The sequence below is a fragment of the Hylobates moloch genome, unplaced genomic scaffold (assembly GCF_009828535.3).
Source record: "Hylobates moloch isolate HMO894 unplaced genomic scaffold, HMol_V3 SCAFFOLD_14, whole genome shotgun sequence".
NCBI lineage: Eukaryota > Metazoa > Chordata > Mammalia > Primates > Hylobatidae > Hylobates > Hylobates moloch.
Window position 1 is genome coordinate 63,920,653 of NW_026652289.1, and position 17,731 is coordinate 63,938,383.

Below are 17,731 nucleotides of genomic sequence, written 5' to 3' on the forward strand. Positions count from 1 at the left end.
AAAAAGTCCTTGCTTTTCTAGGGCTTTGGACTCAAGGATGACTTTCTTCTCTATATTCCAATGAATTGTGTAATGTTGTTTTTATAATAAGTTTAAATACAGTACTTGTTTTAGTTGTAAGAAATGACCCCTTTCTGATTTAAACCATAGATGTTTCCTTGTTTATGTAATGGGAATAATAATAACAGTACTTATAGGTAAGGAAACAGGCCCAAATAGGTCAAAGCAGCTTGCCCAGGGTTATTCAGTTTGTAGTACCAGCATACAAAGCCAGGCCTAACACCAAAGCCTGTTGTTTTCAAATTTTAATTGTTTAATTCAGCTTGATAGTTATTGTCAACTTGCCTTCTAGAAAGATAGTTACCATTTGAAACTCCCACTACTTTTTTTTTTTTTCTTTTTGAGACAGTCTTACTCTGTTGCCCAGGCTGGAGTGCAGTGGAGCGATCTCGGCTCATTGCAACTTCTGCCTCCTGGGTTCAAGTGACTCTCGTGCCTCAGCCTCCCAAGTAGCTGGGATTACAGGGATATACCACCACGCCTGACTAATTTTTTTTTTTTTTTGAGGCGGAGTCTTGCTCTGTCGCCCAGGGTGGAGTGCAGTGGTGCAATCTCGGCTCACTGCAAGCTCTGCCTCCCGGGTTCACGCCATCCTCCTGCCTCAGCCTCCTGAGTAGCTGGGACTACAGGTGCCTGACACCAAGCTGGCTAATTTTTTGTATTTTTAGTAGAGACGGGGTTTCACCATGTTATCCAGGATGGTCTTGATCTCCTGACCTCGTGATCCGCCCGCCTCAGCCTCCCAAAGTGCTGGGATTACAGGTGTGAGCCACTGCACCCGGCCACGCCTGGCTACTTTTCTATATTTTTTGTAGAGATGGGGTTTTGCCATGTTGCCCAGGCTGGTCTCGAACGCCTAGCCTCAAGCAATCTGCTCACCTTGGCCTCCCAAAGTGCTGGGATTACAGGCTCATGCCACAATGCCCAGCCCAATTTTTTTTTTTTTTTTTTTTTTTTGAGACAGAGTCTCGCTCTTGCCCAGGCTGGAGTGCAGTGGTGTGATCATGGCTCACTGTGGCCTCAACCTCCTGGGCTCAAGCAGTCCTTTTGCCTCAGCCTCCCAAGTAGCTAGGACTACATGTGTACACCACCATGACCAGCCAGTTTTTCAAAAAACATTTTGTAGAGATGGATCTCCCTGGGTTACCCAGGCTGGTCTTGAAGTCCTGAGATCAAGCAATACTCCAGCCTCGGCCTCCCATAATGCTGAGATTACAGGTGTGAACCACTGCACTCCCAAAGTCTGTGTTTTAACCAAAAGATTATACACTTCCTGTGTGTGGACCAAATGTATAACAGGAAAAAGATTAACAATTAAGTGGACAGATAGGCAACATAAAAGATTAATAGTAAAACCCAATGCCTAGGCTTGGCACAGTGACTCATGCCTATAATCCCAGCACTTTGGGAGGCTGATGCTGGCAAATCACTTGAGTCAGGAGTTCAAGACCAGCCTGGCCAACATGGTGAAACTCCATGTATTTTTCTACCAAAAATACAAAAAAAAAAAAAAAAAAATTAGCCAGGCGTGGTGGTGTGTGCCTCTAGTTCCAGCTATTCAGGAGGCTGAGGCAGGAGAATCACTTGAACCTGGGAGGCAGAGGCTGTAGTGAGCTGAGATTGCACCACTGCACTCCAGCCTGGGCAACAGAGCAAGACTCCGTCTCAAAAAAAAAAAAAAAAAGAAAGAAAAGAAAAAATAAAGCCCCAATGCATAAATGAGCAGAGAACAGGAGCTGATAATTCAGTTCAGAGGAATTGCAAGCAAACTTGGTTTCTAATCCTATTACAGCTGCAACAGTATTTCACTCTCGTAAGTGCTGCCGGCTCCCCTACTCCTGGTCCACACCCCAACCCCAAGGGTCCGATGTGCCTGTTTCTCCCTGTGCTTCATCAGTGTGCTCATGGAAGGCTTTGCAGCGGAGACCCCCCCTTCAACACTCGCACCATACTTACATGATCAACCACATTGGTGCAGCCTCCTGCGTGGATGAGGACCCGAGACACATCCTCCGAGCCACTGAGGGCTGCATAGTGAAGGCAGCTCAGGTTTTTCTAGAAGGAAACAGGCATCAATGCAATATCACAAGGACCCCTCCTACTGAGGTTTGCAAAGCCCTTTGAGATTCATTTTTCCATTTGAGTGTCACAACACCCCGGGAGTATTATCCCCATTTAACTGAGGCTGGAAAAATCAATGACTTTCCCAGGCCTCGTGACCAGTAAAAGGAACTCACTATGGTCTCAGTCTTTTCCTCACCTCCTATCACAAACTCAAGAATGTAGACCAAAGCCTGCCCAATTCTATGGCTGGTAAAGACATGCAGATGATAGACTCTAAGGAGGTGGTTTTCTTTTTTTTTTCCCGAGACAGAGTCTCACTCTGTCACCCAAGCTGGAGTACAGTGGCACAATCTCAGCTCACTGCAACCTCCACCTCCCAGGTTGAAGTAATTCTCCTGCCCCAGCCTCCCGAGTAGCTGGGATTACAGGTGCCTGCCACTACGCCCAGCTAATTTTTGTATTTTTAGTACAGACGGGGTTTCACCATGTTGGCCAGGCTGGTCTTGAACTCCTGATCTTGTGATCCACCTGTCTCGGCCTCCCAAAGTGCTGGGATTACAGGTGTGAGCCACCGCACCTGGCCAGGAGGTGGTTTTTAAAGAGGAAGACAAATAAGATTTGCCAATACAGAGCAAACTCCACCCAGCATGCACTGCCCAGCACAAGCTGGTCTTGGTGCATCCAAACAGGATCCTGGCAGGGCCAGAATGGAGGCTTGATCTTGGTGGGCCTCAAAGGGCTCTTTCAGTCAGAGCCCAACCTGGCCCAATGATCACCTTGCACAAGGCACACACCAGGCAGGCCCCACTAGGGTGACCCACCACTGTCTCAGTTTGCCCAGGATTGAGGAGTTCTTGAGATATGGGACTTTCCATTTTAAAATCAGGACAGTATGGGGCAAACCAGGACTAGCTAGCCACCCTGCTAAAGTCCCAGCTGAGTGAGTACCTGGGGTGTGTGGGACTCAGTCCATCTCCCGGTGGGAAATGCAGTCACCGTGGGCTTGGCACCTCCTCCAAGACCCTGTGGATGACATTCTGAGAGGGGTGGGAGTGTTGAAATGGAACGTGGCCTCTGCCAGAAACTGCAAGCTGAGGCTGGAGCACAAGGCCTGGTGTGATGAGCAGCTCCAGCCCCCACCCAATGGCCACCCAGCTGGGTGCAACCTTCCCAGTCTCTTTTTTTTTTTTTTTTTTTTTCTTGAGACAGGGTCTCACTCTGTCGCCGAGGCTGGAGTACAGTAGTGCAATCATAGCTCACTGCAGCCTCAAACTCCAGGACTCAAGCAATCTTCCAGGTTTGGCCTCCCAAAGTGCTGTGTTACAGGCATAAGCCACCTTGCCCAGCCTACTTTTCTTTTCAAAGCCAGTCAAATTAAGCAGTGGGGAAATAAATATTTTTTAGCATAACGTTTTAATTCTCTGTTTTTGAACTGCCTGTGTATTTTTGCTATTATTATTTATATTGTATTATTTATTATTAATATTTTTGCTATACTATTGACATTTAGAACAAAGCAAGAATTCCAGAACCTGAAGCCATTCAACCAGCCAGAAAGGTTATTTTTCACTGATTCAAAAATAAAAAGCAAAGCAAAAACACAAACTCACTACCTAAAGAAAGGCCATAACCCCACTTTCCAGGTCATAGAGGAGAATTTTTACTGGCGGAATTGATGAGTACAATGAGGGGAGAGAGAAGAGGTTCATCCAGGGTCACACCCCAAGCCCCAGCTCTGTCAGGGAAAAAGCTTCATCAGTGGGTGGGAGCTCTGGAGTCAGGGGAAAAGGCTTTTGAGACTCAGCTTTGCCTCATACTAGCTTGTGACCCTGAGAAAGTGCCCTCAAAGCTCCAGTTTTCTCATCTGCAAAATGGGTGGAATTTTTCTGAGGTAACAGTTATGAAGGGGCTTTGTGAATGATCAAGAGCTCAACAAATAGAAGACACTAACAGGGCCGGGTGCAATGGCTCCTGCCTATAATCCCAACACTTTGGAAGGCTGAGGCAGGTGGATCACTTGAGGTCAGGAGTTCAAGACCAGCCTGGCCAACATGGTGAAACCCCGTCTCTACCCAAAAAATACAAAAATGATCCGGGGGTGGTGGCACACGCCTGTAGTCCCAGCCATTTGGGAAGCTGAGGCAGGAAAACTGCTTGAATCCAGGAGGCGGAGGTTACAGTGAGCCAAGATCACACCATTGCACTTCAGCCTGGGCAACAGAGTAAGACCCATCTCAAAAAAATAAAACAAACAAAAAAAAAACCACTAACAAGTGTTGAGGTGTTGGGCCCTATTATGTCCTGGGCACTGTGTTAGGTATTTAATCCTCACAACAATGTAAAAAAGTAAATGTCATTGCACTTTATAGTTGGGAAACAAGGCTCAGAGAGGTTAAGTAACTTGCTCCAGGTCACAGGGCTCAGCAGTGGAGAAGCCGAGATCAGAACCTGGCCTGCTGCCTCGAAGCCTCTCTTCACTCAGGGTTCAGGAATCACTGTGGCCGTTACTGCCGACACGGCTATGGCTCAGCAGCCAAGAGCAGACCGCAGTCTTGGGAGGGCCTGGCTACCTGGGTGAGGGCGTTCACGGTGCTCCCAGCCCTGAGGAGCAGCTGCACACAGTCAGGGTGGGACCCTTCAGCAGCCGCATGCAGGGCAGTCAGACCTTCCTGCAACACACAAGGAGAGCAATGAGGATGGTGGGGAGGCCCACTCAAGTGACCCCCAATCCCATGGTGAGAGGATGCCCCTTGTGCCTTGGCCCCAGGGCCCCTTGAGCTCTCCACTGCCCTGCCCCTGGGAACAATGAGCTTTCTTGTTTGTGATCCCATGAGCCCCACCCTTGAAGTCCTCACCTTGTGGAGCACACACATGGCATAGTCACTCCTGGCTCCACATCTCTGCTCATGTTCTGCCCCCGTCAGGCTGTCTCAGCCCCTCCCCTCTATTTCCTCCGCCTCCAGCAAGCCCTCCTTCACCATCCTGTCCATGGTGACATCTCCCTTCTTTGAACACACACTCTCTGTCTCACTTCTTTGGTGATGCATCATGCCAAGTGCCACCATTAAGCCTGGAGTTCAGTGCTGCCGCTTGTCTTTCCCTGGTGGGCTCTCAGTTCGAGATCATGCCCTCAGCCTCCTGGCTTTAGACTTCACCATGGACTGGTGAAGGTTCCTCGAAGGCAGAGAGCAAGCAAGGGTCACGCATCTCGCCATCCCCGGGCGGTGACTCACCGCATTCTGCTCCTCCAGGTCCAGCCCGATGTCCACAAGTCGCTGCAGCACAGCCATATGGCCCCGACCAGCAGCCAGATGAAGAGCCGTGTTCCCCTCCTGCAGGAAAAAGGGCTCCTGAGAGGCCAGCAGACCAGAGAGTCCCAGAATCACAGACCTGTGATGAGCTGCAGCCATGCACACTGGGTCAGTGCCACCCTGCTCCTGACAACTGGGCCAAATACTATAACCAGGGGCAGATTCAAGGGCCAAGCCCTGGTCTTTCTTTCCTTATACTTCAAGGCAGGCACATTGCTTAAAAATTAAACAAATCCAATTCTACTTTCCACGTGCCCATCTGAAGCCAGTCCCTCCTCGGTTCCCCCAGATCTATCTCTTCTCACTGCTCAAGGCCCCAGCAACTCTCCCCCGAGCTCAGGCTGTTCCAGGCAGCTGCTTGGCTCAGTCACCTGCCTCCCTCAAATCTTTGCTTGAGACGTTAGTTTCTCATTGAGTAGCATGGCCTGCCCGGGCCACACTGAAACTACAAACACCACCTCCGTCCTCCCGAGCCTATTTTCGGGCCCTGCTTTTCCTTTCCCCACTGCACGGATCGCCTGCTAACACATTCTGTCACTGGCTGAGTGCTTAGTGTTTATTGTCTGACTCTTTTTTTTTTTTTTTTAATTTTACTTTAAGTTCTGGGATACATGTGCAGAACGTGCAGGTTTGTTACATAGGTAAACGTGTGCACTGGTGCTTTGCTGCACCCATCAACCTGTCACCTAGGTATTAAGCACTGCATGCATTAGCTATTTGTCCTGATGCTCTCCCTCCCTTTGCCCCCCCCCCCCAACAGGCCCTGGTGTGTGTTGTCCCCCTCCCTGTGTCCATGTGGTTCTCATTATTCAGCTCCCACTTATGAGGGAGACCATGCAGTGTTTGTTTTTCTGTTCCTGTGATAGTTTGCTGAGGATGATGGTTCCCAGCTTCAGCCATGTCCCTGCAAAGGACACGATCTCATTCCTTTTTATGGCTGCATAGTATTCCATGGTGTATATGTGCCACATTTTCTTTATCTATCGGTCTATCACTGATGGGCATTTGGGTTGGTTCCATGTGTCTGACCCTTCTTGCTGGAACATAAGCACCACAGGGGCATCTATTTTGTTCTCTGAAGTTTCCTTAAGTGCCTAGAATAGGGCCTGGGGCACATGGCCAACACTCAGTAGATATTTGTTCAATGAGTCAATAATGTAGGAGGGTCTTCAGGTGATCATGTGGAAAGCTTGACATGTGTCCCTGGAACTTGAGGGCCAGAGGACTGGTAGTTGCTTTGCACTTGGAAAGTCTAAAGGTGACAGTGACATAGCCAAGAGAAGCAGCTGCATTGGGCAGGGCAGAGGGCGCAACGTACTTTGTATCAGAAGTGGCCCCTGCTGAGGTCAGCCTGCTTGGGGTTGTCCTTTAAAGGGATCCCCCTGCCGGGCACAGTGCCTCACACCTGTAATCCCAGCACTTTGGGAGGCTGAGGTGGGCAGATAGATAGCTTGAGCCCAGGAATTCCAGCCTGGGCAATATAGTGAGACTCCGTCTCTACAAAAAATACAAAAATTAGCCAGATGCGGTGGTGCGTGCCTGTAGTTCCAGATACTGGAGAGACTGAGGCAGGAGGATTGCTTGAGCATGGGAAGTTGAGGCTGCAATGAGCTGTGATTATGCCACTACACTCCAGCCTGGGCAACAGAGTAAGATTTTGTCTCAAAAAAAAAAATTGAATTCAGCTAAAAATAATAAAATTTTAAAATAATGTTAAAAAGCCCTCAACAGCTTTGTTTTTCTCTCCTTGCCAGCTTCTCTGCAGCCTGTAGCCTGTAGGCTGGCTGCTGCGAGCCAGGACAAGCGGTGGGAAATGCAATCACAGCATGAAATCTCTGTGTTCAGAGACACGCAGGAAGCAGGTGAACCATGAAGGGTCAAAACATGCCCCCAGTTAGCAGGGTGTAGAGACCATGGCGGGGCTTTCTTCTTCCTTCTGGGTTATAAATATCCATGTCCTGCCATTTGAAGCTGCAAGTGGCACACATGGATGCCTGACAGGCACTCGCACTTCCCTGGGCAGGGCAGGGGGCTCAGAGACAGGAGAGCTGGGCAGAAGGCAGCCTTGGCGTGGGCTCGGGGCCCTCTCCCCTCCACCTTGGGGATGTCCAGCATCTCCACTTCTGTGAGGTCTTGACAGAAGCACTTCGCCCTTCCAAGCAGAGTTAATAGCTCTCTCTGGGCTCTCAAAGCCCCCCTAGCATTCTAGAGTACACATGGAGTGACCTGTGTTGTCATTGACTCTAAGAGGCCTATCCCCCTTATCAGGCATTGAAAAACTTACTGTGCCCCCCTCCCCAGATGAAACTGAAAATGAAAACACTCCCATTCTGAAAACACAAAACTTAACAGGGGTATGCAATTTTAAAAGCTTCTTTGCAAAATTTCTGATTGCAAGATTCTGGAGAAGTTCATCAAAGCTGTATTTTGTCTTTCTCTGTTCTTGGTGCTCATGCTCTCCTGGGGCCCTGAGGTGTGATCATTTTGCCTCTTGGGTTAGCCAGTCCTGGCAGGCACTGCCCTCCCCACTCTGTATGCCCAGTTCCTGGCCCAGTGCCTTGCACAGGGCAGGACCTGCTCAGCCCAAAAGGATGAGTATGGATGGACTCAGTGCAGAACCCAAGGTGGTCCAACCCAGGAGGCAGCCTGGCAAGGGGAGAAAGACAGCTTTATGCATTAGGATGCTGCTTCCAAATCCAGCTCTATCTGTGTCTTACTGTGTGACTCTGGGCATCAGTTTCCACAGCTGTAAAACGAGAAGGCTGAATTCAGACGCCTTCAAGTTCCAAGACCCTGCAGTGCATTTGTGTGTGAGCTCTCTATCACTTCATTATACACAGAACTCCCTCTATCCTGGCCAACCACATTAACCAGAAGATTAATAATGGAGTTAATCTCTTTGTTGGAGGCATCATTTAGAATTTGCTGTAACGGGCCGGGCGCGGTGGCTCACACTTGTAATCCCAGCACTTTGGGAGGCCGAGGCGGGCGGATCACGACAGGGTTTAGTAGAAACCCCGTCTCTACTAAAAATACAAAAAAAAAATTAGCCGGACGTGGTGGCGGGCGCCTGTAGTCCCAGCTACTCGGAGAGGCTGAGGCAGGAGAATGGCGTGAACCCAGGAGGCGGAGCGCCACTTCCAGCCTGGGTGACAGACAAACTCTGTCTCAAAAAAAAAAAAAAAAAAAAAAAAAAAAAAAAATTGTGTAACAGGCGGGATGATGGCTTAGATGTAATCCCGATTTTGGAGGCTGAGGCAGGTGGATCATGAGGTCAGAGATCAAACCATCCTGGTAACACAGTGAAACCCTCTCTACTAAAATACAAAAAATTAGCCGGGTGTGGTGGGGGCCTATAGTCCAGTACTCGGAGGCTGAGGCAGGAGAATGGTGTGAACCAGGGGGGAGTTGCAGTGACCGATACAGGCATTGCACTCACCTGGCAAGACGAGATCCGTCTCAAAAAAAAAAAAAAAATATTTTGCCTAATGATTCACAAGGGTCCAATGATAAGAGTCATTTGCAGGGTAGACCCTCCAGTCCCCGTCCCTTACCCCTTCTCAGATTGGTGAAATCTTGCTCATAAGCCCTGAATGATATGCTCCCTCCCCCATGCTCCCAACCTATTCCTGCCATAACCATAGTCGAGCAGATGTGTGGCTACCACCCCCTAACACTTCCCCACATCTGCCAACAACAGACAACCCCAGTAGATCACAGCCCTGCTCAACCCACTCCAGGCAGCACTACCAACCCTCCAGGTCCGCCACCCTGGCCAGCCATGTCAGATCAGAAATCCTTACTATGACTGTGGCACTGAGTTCCTCGAGTAAGAAACGGTGTCTTGGGCATCTTTATGCCACCAACCTGTAGCACAGGGCTGGCCCATAGCACATGCTGGTGAAGGGCCTGCTGGATGAACACTAAATACGCTCTCATCTTTGGGCCACACGGCCTCCAGCACAAAACAATGGGAGTCGGACGTGGACACAGGTGAGGAGCCAGAGCCTGGAAGGTGGCAAGTTTTGCACCCTGGTCAGGATCCCAGAGCCTCACGGACACAGTACCTTGTCTTTGACACTGTGGTCACAGCCAGAGCCCACGAGGAAGTCCAGAGCATCCAGCTGCCCGTGCTCAGCTGCCCTGTGAAACGCCGTCCTCCCCAGCTGGCCAGGAGGAGAAGTGGTGTGAGCCTTCCTCACTCTGTCAGTGGGCATACCTGCCTCTGCCCACCTGGCCTCTGTTCCCCAACCACTCTGGCTTTGCAGTGGCCTCTCCTGCCCCAGACACTGTCCTCTCCCCTTGCCTCCCCACACTCTGCCTGGAAAGCCCAGACCCAACTTCCCAACAAGAGCCACTTGCTGGGGTCCCTCCCTGGCTGAAGCCCTTAGGTGGCTCCTTGCTGCCTAATGAATAAACAGATTCTTGAGGATGGGAGTTGAGATTGCCAGAGGGACCCCCAACCACCCATCAGACCTTCCCTCCTAAGACTCCAGTCCCTCAGAACTCACACGAGAGCCCTTTCCTGTCACTAAAGCTCCCACAAGCCTCACTCTTCCATTTGGTGCCCCCTCCAACCCCTGATTTCCAATCTTACCCACAAATCCAGTTTATTTACAAAATGCCACCTCCTCCAGGAAGCAGAAGCAATGGCTTGCTTTTCTAACCCACCTAGTCCTTGATCTGGGCCTCTCTGCAGCAACTGACTGTGTTCTGCTTGTATTCTGCTCGTTTGTGCCCCAACACCTCTTCCCAACCAGCGGCTCCCCAGGCCAGGTGCAATATGCCCACAGATCATAGGATGCACCCAAGGAATGTGGTAAGCCCAGTGGGCAAGAGTGGCCCCAGGAGCCCTGCGCCCAATGGGAATGATGAGTAGCCCTGAGGCACTCTCACCTTGTCTACGTGGTCCAGGGCCACATCCTCCAGGTCCTCCATTATGAACGCCAGCACAGGCACATGGCCTTTTTGGGCTGCGCAGTGCAGTAAGGTCAGGCCATCCTGGAAACAAGTGCAGGAGGGTCCCTGCAGTCTGTGAAGGGAGGCCCTTTTCACACACTGCCAGTCTCCCAAACAGCGAGTGTTCGGGACCCAGAACACAGCCTCCCCATGGATACAACAACATAAATGATGAATGGACCCCAGGGATAACCCACTCTGCTGCCCACTTAGCCTCAGGGGGGCTGGCAGGAGTCGGGATGCCAAAATTCAAATGCCAACTCCAGCACCCCTCAGCTCCGGAGTCTCGGGCCAGTTACCTCCACCTCTCTGAGCCTCCACTTTCACACAGGACAAACTAGCATCATAATCCCTGACCACTTCAGCGGGTGGTTGAGAGGACTGGACCTACAGGAAAAGTATTTTATCAACTGAAAATTAATTCAAACATGTATGGTGAGGTCGTATAGCACTAGTAGCCTCCAGAACAGTTAAGAAGGTTCTAGATATCTGCCTCCCTTGATACAGCTGCTAATGAAGAAGCAGGTGACCAAGTGACCAGTGTATGTCACTAGGAAGTGACCTCCTCACCTTCTAGGGCAGATTAAGAGCAGATGTCATCTGCAGGGAGTAGAGGGAAGTGGCCTGGGTTGGGGGTGGACAGGAAGAAGGTCTCTGGGGCCTAGAAGCAAAAGGAGGGAGACTTGCAAATACTATGTTTATGCCCCAGAGCTTCTACTCCTGCCTTGTATTAAGGTCAGATTATTTGAAGTCCTGTTTGCAATCCATCAGTGGGTCATAAAAATCAGTAGAACGGTGTTTTACATCTTGACAGTGGTCAAATCTCAGTGAATATAAATTTTCTTTTTTTTTTTTTTTTTTTTTTTTTGAGACGGAGTCTTTCTCTGTCCCCCAGGCTGGAGTGCAGTGGCGCGATCTCGGCTCACTGCAAGCTCCGCCTCCCGGGTTCACGCCATTCTCCTGCCTCAGCCTCCCGAGTAGCTGGGACTACAGGCGCCCGCCAACACGCCCGGCTAATTTTTTGTATTTTTAGTAGAGACGGGGTTTCACCGTGTTAGCCAGGATGGTCTCGATCTCCTGACCTTGTGATCCACCCGCCTCGGCCTCCCAAAGTGCTGGGATTACAGGCTTGAGCCACCGCGCCCGGCGAATATAAATTTTCAATATGTGTATTTCTTTTTTTTTTTTTTTTTTTTGAGTCGGAGTCTCACTCTGTCTCCTAGGCTAGAGTGCAGTGGCACGATCTCGGCTCACTGCAACCTCCACCTCCTGGGTTCAAGCAATTCTCCTGCTTCAGCCTCCCGAGTAGCTGGGATTACAGGCAGCCACCACCACGCCTGGCTAATTTTTTGTATTTTTAGTAGAGACGGGGTTTCGCCATGTTGCCTAGGCTGGTTTCGAACTCCCGAACTCAGGCAATCTGCCTGCCTCGGCCTCCCGAAGTGCTGGGATTACAGGCATGAGCCACCATGCCCGGCCCAATGTGTGTATTTCATGTTGGTATCATGGACCCCTTGATATGAAGGGATGAGAAGGGCACTTCCCTCTTGTGTTCTTCCCAAATTCCATAGCCCTGGACTGATGATTTTCATGAGGAAAACATGAGACAAACCCAAATTGAAGGACATTCCACAAAATACTTGGCTACTAGTCTCCAAAAGGGTTAAGGTCATGGAAAACAAGGAAAAACGAAGAAATCATCACAAGATTGGAAGAGACTAAGGAGACAAAATGACTAAAGCATTATAGAATATTAATGGAAAAACTGCTGAAATCTTATTGTAGTCTATAGTTTAGTAAAACTGTAAATATCACCAATGCCTGGCAAGGTAGAGCTACATAAACAACAGGGAAAGGAGAAAGCTTCAGGGCAGAAGCAGGACTGGGCCTGTGGCATCTACAGGTAGGATGAATCCCTTTGGGGATGACCTTGAACAAGAGGTTGAAAGGAAGAGTGGGGTCTATCATTTGCAAAGCTGGCTGCATCTATTCGTCCTGCCCTTGGAAGCACACCCCAGGATCGTGCTACTCTTCTCACTGAGAATCTACACTGGTCCTGTGATGGGCTTTTGAATGTAATGGAGGTGATACCACGTGGCTTTCCAGCCTTGTCCTCTAGAGCCCTTGCCAATTCTGCTCTGGCTCTTTTGCTGTCCTGAGGCAGACACATGAGGAAGTCTAGGCTGAACTCCCTAAGGATCAGTGGCCACCTGGAGAAACCAGCCGCACCATCCCAGATGTTCCAACCCTTACTGCAGAGGCTCCAGACATGTGAGTGAGACCCTCCAGGGCCAGCCAGCCCCCAGCCCACCCACCTGCTGACTGCAGCCTCGTAGGTGAGCCCAGGCAAGGCCACAGGAACTGCCCGCCAACCACAGAATTGTGGAAAATAATATATCATTACTTTCAGATTCGTTACTTTTAAATTTTAGAGTGATTTGTTGCCAAAAACAGAAATCGAATATAGAGGGGATCTGCTTAACTAGAAGAGTCCATGACTCAGAACCTCACCCTCCATATACACCCAAGACCCCGCCTCCCTCATTCTAGAACATGGAGGCTCATTCACAACTCTATTTATAGTATACTCCATCAAGACAGCACTGGATTCCCCAGGGCCACTGAGCCCTTCCAAGGCCAAGCCAGGCCAGGCTGGCAGGACCAGACAGCAGAACCCTAAGCTTGAACCTAAGTGTATTCACAGGGCACCCTCCTGCTGGCCCCTCCCTCCCACACTCCAGCTCACATCTTGTGACTCACCACATAGGGGCATGGTTCTCTGGGATGGATTTTCCAACCCAAATGCTTTCAGGCACTCCCACTACTGCCAACAGGATCCTAACAACGGCATGAGACAGATCTCTTATGTGCCACAACCCTTTTACATCTGGTGAAGCCTATAGACCTCTTCTCAGAATATTTACTTAAATGCAAAAAAAAAAATTATACAGGAAAAAAATTAATCAAATACACAGGCTTACAATGGAGTGTTAGTTTCCTATTGCTGCTATAACAAATTACCATAAGCTTCACGGCATAAAACAGCACAAATTTACTATTTTACAATACTGGAGGTCAGAAGTCTAAATTGGGTTGGCAATGCTGTGTTTCTTCTGGAAGCTCTTGGGGAAAATCCACTTCCTGGCCTTTTCCAGCTTCTAGAAGCTGCCTGAATTCCTTGGCTAGTGGCTCGCATCACTCCAGCCCTGCCTCCTTCATCACACCTCATACACATCACATCACACTCAACAAATTCCTATTGGCGTGTTAGGTTCTGGGGGGTTCAGAGGTTCTAGGGATTAGGATATGGACATCTTTGGAGTGCCATTATTCTGCCTACCATAAAAGGAAACCAACTATATTGAAATTAAGTTAGCAAAATATTACAAACCAAGTTTTCGATCTAGTAACATATGTGCTTCCTTACTGACCCGTTAAACAACAAGATCTAGTGAAGGATCTAATCACTGCCATAATTTCAATGTAATGATAAGTGTAAGGAGTATTTTAAGATAACTGCAAAAACTTTCATGTGATATGAAAATAGCTACATTTCCTATTAGTGACAAAGTCACAAGTACTAATATTACCTACATTCATGATTGAAAAAATGCTAATTAGCCGGGCGTGGTGGCATGCGCCTATAGTCCCAGCTACGCTGGGGGCTGAGGCAAGAGAATTGCTTGAACCCAGTAGGCGGAGGTTGCAGTGAGCTGAGATCACGCCACTGCACTCCAGCCTGGGTGACACAGCAAGACTCCATCTCGAAAGAAAGAAAGAAAGAGAGAGAGAGAGAGAGAAAGAAAGAAGGAGAAAAAAATGCTAAATTTTCAAGAAGTTAGCCAAAATAAATACGTACTTTTTTCCAATCCAAGTTCATAGGTCCTCTGAATTTTCTCCAAGAACCCATGTGAGAACTCCTGGCTGAGGGATTTGGCCCAGAAATGTTTACATTTTCCTATGGGCCACTGACACCCTAAAAGGTGAGACACCAGTGGAGGAATTCCGGGCACTCTCACTTGCTGGGGCCCTGCTCCCTCAAATCCCAGTGCAGGCTGATAGAGAAACTCGCCCACCATACCACACTTGGTAAATGATGCTTTGCTCCTTTCACCCCACTGCACTGAGCACAAGGGGTACAGGGCCTGGCAGGAGGGTGAAGGAGACCTCACCTCCTTCTCATTTAATTTTCCTAACTACCCTCTGAGGGAGTTACTTTGATCTCTGTCTTGTAAATAAGAAGGCCAGCCAGAGGGCTGGGAACCCTCCCAACTCGCTGAAATGTAAAGGGAGGTGGGGGAGATCAGATGAAAGAGGGACAGGCAGAGGCAGGAGGGGCAAGCAGGGGTGGGGGACAGAGGTCGGGGGAGACCTGTGCATCCAGGGCCGGGGGAGCTGAGGGGACAGGGGTCTACCAGCTGAGGCCTTACCTTGCTCTCACAGTGGATTTTGGCCCCTGAGTTTACCAAGATCTGGAGGATTCGTAAGTGGCCGAACCAGGCAGACAGGAGAAGCGCGTTCATCCCAAACTAGGGGAGAGGACATAGAGGAGGTGAGAAGAATGTGGGAAGGCGTGGCTGTGCCAGCCAGGCCCTGTGCCTTATGACTAAACCATACAACCAGAAGGAACTATAAGTGCCACTTAGTCCAGGGAGCTCCAAGCTTTAGGAATTTAAAGACCAAGATTTTTTTTTTTAAATAGAGGCTGATGTACTGTTGCAAACTTTTTAATTTTATTTTTTGCTAAATGAAACTTAAAAATAAAACAGCTGCCGGCCAGGCTTGGTGGCTCACGCCTGTAATCCCAGCACTTTGGGAGGCTGAGGCAGGAGGATCACAGGAGGTCAGGAGTTCAAGACCAGCCTGGCCAATATGATGAAACCCCGTCTCTACGAAAAATACAAAAATTAGCCAAGCGTGGTGGTGGGCACCTGTAATCCCAGCTACTTGGGAGGTTGAGGCAGGAGAATCACTTGAACCCAGGAGGCGGAGGTTGCAGTGAAGTGAGATCGCGCCACTGCACTCCAGCCTGAGCGACAGAGTGAGACTTCGTCCCAAAACAAACAAAAAAAAAAAACAGCTGCCATTTACTCTCATCATCATTTCATAAAGAAAGACCATTTTAAAAGAAAAAATTTATAAGGAACCAATCTCAGAATATATTCTTGACAAATAAAGCTTCATAACTGGGCGTGGTGGTTCACATCTGTAATCCCAACACTCTGAGATGAGGATCACTTGAGCCCAGGAGTTTGAAACCAGACTGGGCAAAATAGGGGGACTCCCATCTCTACAGACATTTTCTTAAAAATAAGCCAGGCATGGAGGCACACTCCTGTGGTCCCAGCTACTCAGGAGGCTGAGGTGGGAGGATCACTTGAGCCCAGGAGGTAGAGGCTGCAATGAGCTGTGATCGCACCACTGCACTCCAGCCTTGGTGACAGAGTGAAACCCTGTCTCAAAAACAAACAAACAAACAAAGATAAAAAACAAATGTAGCTTCATGAAAAATACATTGTCCCTGTTTTCTGATTTGCTATGACTGGTGAAGACCTTATCCTGGACTGGTGTTTAAGAATGGACTGTTTAAATCTCCCACAGAGGCTGGGCATGGTGGCTCATGCCTGTAATCTCAACACTTTGGGAGGGACCAAGGTGGGAGGATCGCTTGAGCCCAGGAGTTCAAGACCAGCCTGGGCAATATAATGAGACCTGTCTCTATAAAAAAAATAATTAGCTGGGCATGGTGGTACATGTCTGTAGTCCCAGCTACTTGAGAGACTGAAATGAGAGGATCATTTGAACCCAGGAGGCAAAGGTTATGCTGAGCCAAAATTGTACCACTGCACTCCAGCCTGGGCGATGGAGTGAGAGCCTGTCTCAAAAATAAATAAATAAATAAATATCCCATAGAATATCTTCAAGGCAGATAGCTTGTCTTCAGCACCACACCACCTCAAGAGACATCCCTGCGCAGTCAAACACTGGCTTCTGTTAGAAATGCCTCCTCGAGCTCTATTGAAATCTGCACTCCTGCAATTTCCATCCTACCAACTCTCTGGAGCAACTGAAAACATGTCTATGCCTCCACTCAGGGCAGCCCCACGCCTATTTGCAGGGTGCTCTTCCTTCACATCTGCACTGTGCTCCAGGGTCCCGAGTCCCTTCACTGACCTCCACTGCAGTAGGGGTCTGCACTTCCCCCACCTCCCTGGAGTCTTTTCTTCTCTGTGAAGAGCAACCCCAGGCCTCCAAACTCAGCTCCGGGGATACATCTAGAGCCATCCAGATCCTGGGAATGGTTTTTTGCAGTGCCTCCTTGGGTGTGGCTCCACCAGGAGCCTTTGTGAGGGTACGAACAAAAGGGGTCTTAGCGGCTGGCACCAGAATTTCTCTTAGGGAGGGAACTGTGTTTGGGTAAAAGCCTTGAGAAAGGGTTGAGGCAAAAGGTGAAACTCAGAGGGAACTCACTGATTAGCAGGCTCCCGAGCATCCAAAGAGAGTTGCACTGCTTTGCTTTAGAAACAGGCGGGAATCTGGAGGCAGGAGCGGGGTGATGCAAACAAGGACAGCACTGGAGAGAGGAGGGAAGCAGAGGCTGGGGCCAAGGCAAGGAAAGGACCAAGGGCCTTTAAAGAACAGAATGTCAAAGAGGGGTTTTTAGGATTTTTACATTGTTTTCATGTGTAATGTAGGTCTCCTCTATTTCCCAGTTTGGAAAACCACACCACAAGCCTTCTGTGAATGGAGTCCCTGGAAACTGGGGAGAGGTACCATGTTTGGGATGATGCCAGGGTGGAGTCAAAGGACTATTTGCAAAATTTCAAGAGAATGCCAAAAGTTAACCAGAAGCTGGAAGCAAGAGCCAGCAGGGACCACAAGCATTTAAGTTCTTTCTCATGAAATCCTACGGAAGGTGTTGGACCTCGCATAGAGCCTTAAATGAGGGTCTATCATCCAAGATGGGGGCATATTTTTTTAATTAAAAATTATCAAACAAAACAAAAAACAAATGAGGGTCTACAGCTGGCCTTAACTAGAGCCAAAGAGGCCAGCAACTGTGGGCTGGCTGCAGGAGGAAAGAAAAAGAACAAGCACGGGCAGAGTCAAGGGGAAGGAGTCCACAGGCGCTCGGGAATAAAAAGGGTGAAGGCTCAGGACTGGGGGAGGGAGAGCCAGGGGAGCCAGAGCCTCCTGACAGTGGGGACCCTTGGGATGTGTCACAGTCCTATACCAGCTTTCCCCACATACATAGTTCCTAGGAACTGTCCAGGCCAGAGTCCTGTGGCATATCACTAGAGACTTTCCTCCAACAACAGGATTTCCCTTCTCCAGTA

The 17,731-nt window shown here is 49.2% G+C and overlaps 1 protein-coding gene across 7 annotated transcripts in view; it reads right to left on the reverse strand.

Moving 5' to 3' along the window:
- The window catches only part of ANKDD1A (ankyrin repeat and death domain containing 1A), a 47,479-nt gene that overhangs the window by 15,844 nt on the left and 13,904 nt on the right, over positions 1 to 17,731 (reverse strand). For 3 of the 7 annotated variants that reach the window (XM_032176173.2, XM_032176175.2, XM_058427239.1), the window contains 7 exons: positions 14,825 to 14,923; positions 10,332 to 10,436; positions 9,503 to 9,601; positions 5,358 to 5,456; positions 4,695 to 4,793; positions 3,073 to 3,147; positions 2,017 to 2,115 (listed from right to left, as the gene is read on the reverse strand). In XM_032176173.2, coding sequence (XP_032032064.1) covers positions 2,017 to 2,115; positions 3,073 to 3,147; positions 4,695 to 4,793; positions 5,358 to 5,456; positions 9,503 to 9,601; positions 10,332 to 10,436; positions 14,825 to 14,923 — 675 coding nt within the window. Of the gene's footprint in view, positions 1 to 2,016; positions 2,116 to 3,072; positions 3,148 to 4,694; positions 4,794 to 5,357; positions 5,457 to 9,502; positions 9,602 to 10,331; positions 10,468 to 14,824; positions 14,924 to 16,865; positions 17,306 to 17,731 lie in introns of those variants that run through there. The other 4 variants (XM_032176180.2, XM_032176176.2, XM_058427240.1 and 1 more) reach the window with 4 other exon arrangements.